This window comes from Thamnophis sirtalis, unplaced genomic scaffold, assembly GCF_051295495.1.
Source record: "Thamnophis sirtalis isolate CommonGarterSnake01/CBP01778 unplaced genomic scaffold, rThaSir2_p1.2 scaffold_3, whole genome shotgun sequence".
Taxonomy (NCBI): domain Eukaryota; kingdom Metazoa; phylum Chordata; class Lepidosauria; order Squamata; family Natricidae; genus Thamnophis; species Thamnophis sirtalis.
The window spans coordinates 4,985,806-4,993,080 of record NW_028261383.1 but is presented as its reverse complement, the minus strand read 5'-3'; the positions used below and the strand labels follow the sequence as shown (position 1 = coordinate 4,993,080).

Genomic DNA, 7,275 nt, shown 5'->3' with positions numbered 1-7,275 from the left:
TAAATATTGATAGCTTGCCAGGACTGATGAAGGATCATGAAGTACATATGCCTAAGGCACTAAGTTCATATTCTAACACCTTGTTGTATGCTAATAATATGATATTATCACCCTACTTGCAAATTGGTTTGTGTAGATTGTTAAGAAGACTTTGCTCTTACTTTCATAATAATTCTATGATATTAATAAATCAAAGACCAAAATTATCATCTCTGGAAAATGGCATCCTAGTCATAGGTGAATTTTCACACAACTTTCCTTATCTGGAATAGTTTTCTCTGCGACAGGATGTTGGCCCAATCATCATCAAAGTATCTTACATTGCTTAAACTAAAAAAAAATCATAGCTCTCCATCTTTCTTAGCTCCAATCATTACAGTCTATAAGCGAAGCTTGAATCTGAATTGAAACATTTCAGTTCAGATCTGCATACCTGAGTCTGATTGCAATAAATTGTAGGAGTGACAACACAAATATGATTTATGTCCTTTGTTTTTATTCTTTATTTCTTTATATATTTCTTTAATTCAATTATATTCACTCTTGTCAATATTCTGCATTTTGAATTATTTAGCTGGATATGGCCTAATGCTTAATAACTAACTATTTTAATATGTTCACAAGAATGAATACAGGTTTATTAAAGGGTAATATTTTGAATTTGATCTGACCACAAAAATGACACAGAAATCTTCATTGCTTTTTCAGATCAGTTCTGTATTTGTTCCAGAAGCTCTGGGTGATAAAAATCAGTTCCCCTTTTTCCACCCAATGCTCCCCAGAGAAGGGATCGAGTATCCAGCAATTGTCCAAGTGCTTCTCCATTTCAGATGGACCTTGATTGGTGTCTTTGCTATAGACTCAGAAAATGGAGAGAATTTCATGAGGACTTTTATTCCTATGCTTGTCAGGAATGGAATTTGTGTTGTCATGGCACCAAAGTTCTCAGAAACTACAATTATACCAGAACTCAGGGATGGCCTCACTAAGTGGAGACAAGTGAATGTCTTTGTTAACTTCATGGAACGCCAATCCCAACTGAACCAAATTATCCCTTTCTATGTAGCAGTTGAAGGTATTCCAGGACCCATTGAAGGGAAAGTCTGGGTCACTGCAGTCGTGGGGGGAATGATAGTGAGAAGGCATAAGGTTTACAAATACAACTATAGTATTTGGTACTTCCGCCTTCAGAAGAAGAAACCCGCAAAAGATGATGCCTATGAACCCAAAATCTTTCTAGACCACCAATTTCCAAATGGGTATTTTCACTGTTCCTTTTCAAAGAATGTCTTTTCTGTCAAAGAGCGGAGAAGATGCATGCAGAAAGCTCCAGTGAGGATCCCTGGAGAAAGGAGCAACACACAAATCCTAAATGACAGTTTTCTTTACACTCTCATTCAGACTCTGGCTCATATCTTAGATTCTGCCTATTCCTCCAAATATAGAAAGAGAAGCAAGGAGGGCAAAGAGATATTGGTGGCTCCAAAACTGCAGCCGTGGCAGGTATGAGCTCTCAACAAAGATTCCATGAGAAGGAATCCAAAGCAGAAGGAAGGGAACCTTCTCAACCTCTTTGAGCTACAAAATGCCAATAGGATTGGTCAATCTAATCACTCAAGAGATAATGTTTCAAACAATGGGCATATTTGATAGATGTGTTCTGACATGAAAAAAATCCTACTAAATATAAAAGTCATGTGTGCATCTTTAAATAAAGTCATGTACAGTATGTATTGATTTGAGATTAATAGAATAGAATTTGAAATTCATACATCCCTGAGACCATCTATCCTGACTCTTCTTAGAGGACTGGAGACTAAAACATATGAAGAACGGTTGCAGGAACTGGGTATGGCTAGTTTAAGAGAAAGAAGGACTAGGAGAGACATGATAGCACTGTTCCAATATCTCAGGGGTTGCCACAAAGAATAGGGATTCAAGCTATTTTCCAAGGCACCTGATGGTAGAACAAGAAGCAATGGGTGGAAACTAATCAAGGATAGAAGCAACTTAGAATTAAGGAGAAATTTCCTGACAGTGAGAACAATTAATCAGTGGAACAGCTTGCCTCCAAAAGTTGTGAATGCCCTAACATTGGAAGTTTTTAAGAAGATGTTGGATATCCATTTGTCTGAAACGGTATAGGGTTTTCTGCCTAGGCAGGGGGTTGGACTAGAAGATCTCCAAGGTCCCTTCCAACTCTGCTATTGTATTATTCTTCTCTAAAGTGATCCCATCTAAAGCATCTCTGTCTGGTGTCTTCTATGGCTTTGCATTAAGGCACCCAGTAAAGGGAGACTGAACTTCTTTGCTTTCCTTACTAAGCTCTAAAACTGCTCCTCCTATTAGGATGCTTTTCCTCTCATTTAGCCAGAATCTCCTCTCTTGTTATTGAGTTAATTTTCCCCATGTGTCACCCTCCAGAATAACAGGGAACATCTCTAGAGCCCTTCTGTTAAATGTTTAGCAATAGCTATAGCAACTAGACTGATAATATGTTTGTGTGTGTGTATGTATGTGTATGTGTATGTGTGTCTGTGTGTTGTATTTGTGCTGATAAATAAATAAAGTAAATATGCTGATAAATAAATAAATAATGTTATGTTATGTTATGTTATGTTATGTTATGTTATGTTATGTTATGTTATGTTATGTTATGTTATGTTATGTTATGCTATGCTATGCTATGCTATGCTATGCTATGCTCTGCTATGCTATGCTATGCTATGCTATGCGATACTATACTAATAAATTAGTGTTTTATAGCATTCTTGGGGTGGTTTACAATGTCAGCATTATTTGTATACTGACCCCAACCATTTTATACCTCTGAAGGATGGAAGGCTGAACCCAACCTTGAGCTGGGTCAGGATTGAACTCCAGGCTGTGGGCATAGTTTGCCTGAAACATTGCATTCTAACTGCTGCTCCACCAGGGCTCAAATTTTCAGTGACTGGAAGAGAGTTTTTATCTCCCTTCTCCAACTCAGAGATAGTTTCAGCTGGAAAAGGTCTTCCCAGATTCTTTTTTATTGTCAGCTCCAATATAAACTAGAAATGAGATATTTTTCCCCCTGGATTTTACTTATGTATCTCTCCTTAAAGGAAACAATAAATAGTTTGCAAGCTTATGATTTTAAAACAAATTCCAAATGGTTTTGTCTAAGACTCCATGCAACTCTTGCATAACAAAATCATGATTTATTAATCTGACCTACCTCTTTTAATGAAAATGTAGACAAATAAATTATCAAAGAATTTAAGGAAGCTTTTAACCACTGAACTATCATAGCATCCAATCCTCACTTAGAAAGGTCATCACATCAGAAAATAATTTATTAATATTTTGAAGAAATTAAGTTATATCACAAGCATTCCCACAATCTATTAAGTGGGATATGTGAAAATGATGCTTGGGGTACCACGGAAGGGATGCTACTTACAGAATGAACACCTGGGGAAAAATTTTGCAGTTGCATAATGGTAAAAAAAAAAAGGACCCCCCTGTAATTTTTCAGGCTCTTAAAAGAGATGGTGGGAGATTTGTACTTTCAGACTTGGAAAATGTTTGTTAATATAACCTTTCAATAAAGTAGACCAAAAGAAGATTCTGTTAATGTAGCTTTAAAATAAAGTAAATAACCTTATCTGGTTGTCTTTCCCAGCTGAGAAAATATTAGCCTGGAAATCCCAAAGATGCTTTTTCAAGAGGCAACTGGACTTTCTGTTTTTTCTTTGAAAACGTTTCACTTCTCATCCAAGAAGCTGCTTCAGCTTTTTGGATGAGAAGTGAAATGTCTTCAAAGAAAAAACAGAAAGTCCAGTTGTCTCTTGAAAAAGCACCTTTGAGACAGCCATGACAGGGATGGGTAAGAATCTCCATAGACGTTAGCCTGGAAATTCTCTTCTTTGGAGATTTATGCTTTCTGCGAATCACTGTTGTCTTGAATGACTGAATAATTTTCTGTTGGTTATTGTTTTTTTCAAGTTATAGTACAGTATAGCCTTTATTGTCATTGTACAAGATAAACAAAACAAAATTACTTATCTGTTGCTGGAGAATATTTTCTATAATTGTCATGTTTTGTTAATTATTTATTTGGTCAACATATATTTGAGAAACTTTGCCAAAACTCTTTTAAAGAGTACTGCATCCATGCACAACTGGGGAGTTTTGAAAGACAGAGATTGAATATCAATAAATATGCTCTTTTACAGTTAAAGTTGCGTAACAAGGTTCGTGAAATGCTGGTGTCTTTTCTCTATTTTCCAAATCCTTAGGACCCATGTTATGTTGACTAGACCTAGTTACTAATGTGGATGACTTTCACTGAGAATTCAGTGTGAAGTATAGAACCCTCATATCAGGAGTGTTCAAACTTGATTTCATTGAGGTCCGCATCAGGGTTGTGTTTGACCTCAGGGGGCCAGGGTGGGCATGATCAGCTTGACATCACTTGTGTCAGGGGCGCCTGTAGTGTCTTGAACACTCTGCCAGTGAAAAAGGGCTCCTGATCTCCATTTCCAGCTGCAATGGCCTCCTTCAACCCTCTACAAGCAAAAACAGAGCTCGAGAAGGTCACGGACAGCTCTCATGAGCTCTTTTTTCTCTGGCAGAGGCTCTATGGGTCGTTCCTTCACTGTTTCTAGAGCGGCCCTGCAGGCCATATCTAAGCACCCCGTGGGCCAGATCTGGCCCACAGGCCTTGAGTTTGACACCCCTGCCTTATAGATTTCTCAGGTGGCTTGAGAGTCATCAGTACTCCTGATCATGGATGTTCTTCCTACACTATAATAAGAAACACTGCTTTAGGCTGATTAATGGGATGTTCAGTGACTATATTTTAAGAAATGGATCATGACCCTTCTGTATCCTCTTTGCAATCTGGGATCTTCATGAAATGTGTGAGAGTCCCTCAATTGCTGTAGATTGTAGTTCTGATAGATTCATTTGTTTCTTGGGTACATTTAGCAAAGGAGAAAAGAATTATGTAAACCAGCATTCAAATTCAAGATTGGAATGAATTCAATCAAAATGAATAACGACTAGATGGAAGTCTTGATGGACCCAGTGAGAAACAAGCTTTGGCATTAGGTTCACCATGGCCTGCTTGGTGACAGTGTCTGCTGAAAGGGAAGGTCCATAGTCTGTGATGTTTTTAAATAGACCAGACATGGTCAGAATTCTCCATGGATCACTTTCACCCCACTGGGATAGGGCAATAGGCTTTCTGCTCTTAGGAAAGAAGTCCAAGGCACTGAATTCATAATCTTAAAGACTGATCTGTTATGAGATGCCTTGACCCAGAAAACTGAAGAACTGAACCAAAGAAAGCCCTTCCTGATATTTGAAATAATGAGATATATTTTGAAATGCTACTTAGACTTTTCCTTTGGATTGTAAGAGGGCACTTCATTTGAAAAGAGAAAGAACCTTTTCTTGGATACTTAGCTGGGACATAGAAATATCCCATTCCAATACAGTGTTCCTAATTACGACCCACGCGCTGTAGCTAAAAATTCCTGTTTAAGGGATATGTACTCAGGACCTCATCTCCATCTCAATTCATTACAATTCTACATATAGTGACCTTTGATCTTTCTTCACTAGCATAGCAGCCAAATACATTGAATAAATAAATACATAAATAAATGAATGCTGTCTCCTTGACGATTGACAGCCCTACCTACTTTGTAAGGAAATTTTCCTTTCTATCTCAACTATTTCCCTAAATTGGAATGGTTTTGCAATATTTTATATAACCCAGAAAAAAAATCTTTCAGATCCTACTGGTCAGAGATTTCTTTCTTCATTATAGTTTTATTCTATTTTAATAAATCAATAATAAAGGTTTTAGAACAAATTTTATTTCTTTAATTAAATTTTGATTCAGTTCTAAAATTGAATATCACTAGATCATCATACTTTAAGATCATGGCCATAGGATGAATGGAGGAATGCATGTCAATATAGAAAGGAGGAACCCACTGGTTGTCACTCAAAATCATGAGTGATTAATCGTCACTCGCTTTAATCTTTTCTCAATTCCATTCCTTTAGATTTGATTAAGCAGAATGGTACTTTCTTACAATCTGATATCCCAGAAGCAAAAGGGAAGAACTAAATGTAGAGTCTGTCAGTAGTTGTGTTTCTTCCAACTATTTGGAATTTATTTGAGATTTCATATTTACCTAACTGAAGCTCAGAGACAACTTGGCTAATACTCATGTTGACCAAATCTGTCATTGTTTGATGAGTCCTAACACATTTTTGTGTGCCTTGTTTTCCTTCTTAGTCTCTGCCTCAATCCAAATGTGTGGAAAATTGTCATCCTGGATTTGTCAAGAGGACTCGCGAAAGAGAGCCAGTTTGCTGCTATGACTGTGTTCCTTGCCCAGAGGGGACCATCTCTACTCAGGAAGGTGGGTAACCCTGGAGGACAAGATATTGGATTCAACCACAGCACTGTGGTTGTCTTGGACTTAGGGATTGGGAGTGGGAGACATTGATTTGCAATGGGTTTCCTTACTTATTCTCACACTTTACCACTGTTACATTTATATATGTGTTCGTTTCTCCATTTTTATTATTGTAAGTTGCCTACAGTACACCCACAGCAAGATAGGCAACAAATACAGTTAACAAATAAATAAATAAATCTGTATGCCCTTTGTGGCCAGGCAGGTGGTCCTGTTGTTGTGCTGGATGAGCATCTGGAAGTTGTATGGATTTGGATGGGAAGGATCCGACTTCAACTGAACCCAGGCAAATTAGTGTGTCTTTCTGTTTTTGGCCCCCAAGGGACAAGTAAAAAGGCATCCCTGACTCTGAATGGGATGTCACTCCCCTGGATGGCAGTGGTTCCCAATATGAGGTTCCTTCTAGATTCATGGCTACAGTTGATGAGCAGGTGGAAGCCATCCCTAAAGGGACATTCACAGAGATTCTTCTTATGCCCTTACCTGACCTGCCTTATTCATTTCCTGTTTGAATTATTGCTGTTGCTATTCATGGGTCCGCTCCTGAAGACCACTTAGAACAGTGATGGCGAACCTTTTTTGTCTCACATGCCAAAAGTGGGGGGAGCAAAGGGGGTCATGCACAGGCGTGCCACACACCCATATTTATATGGGCATGACCCCAGCGCACATGGGTGCACAACCAGTGCTCCTCCCCATTTTTGGCGTTCTTATTTTGCCCTCCCCAGGCTCCAAAGGCTTTATAGGAGCCTGGGGAGAGTGAAAACAGCTCATCCCAGAACTTTCCTGAAGCCTC

At 38.3% G+C, this 7,275-nt stretch overlaps 1 protein-coding gene across 1 annotated transcript in view; it reads left to right on the top strand.

Moving 5' to 3' along the window:
* The first annotated feature begins 930 nt into the window (after positions 1 to 930).
* Positions 931 to 7,275, top strand: part of LOC148047056 (vomeronasal type-2 receptor 26-like) — a 48,413-nt gene continuing 42,068 nt past the window's right edge. Inside the window, exon 1 of the mRNA XM_087707710.1 lies at positions 931 to 1,503. Coding sequence (XP_087563836.1) covers positions 931 to 1,503 — 573 coding nt within the window. The remainder of the gene's footprint in view (positions 1,504 to 7,275) is intronic.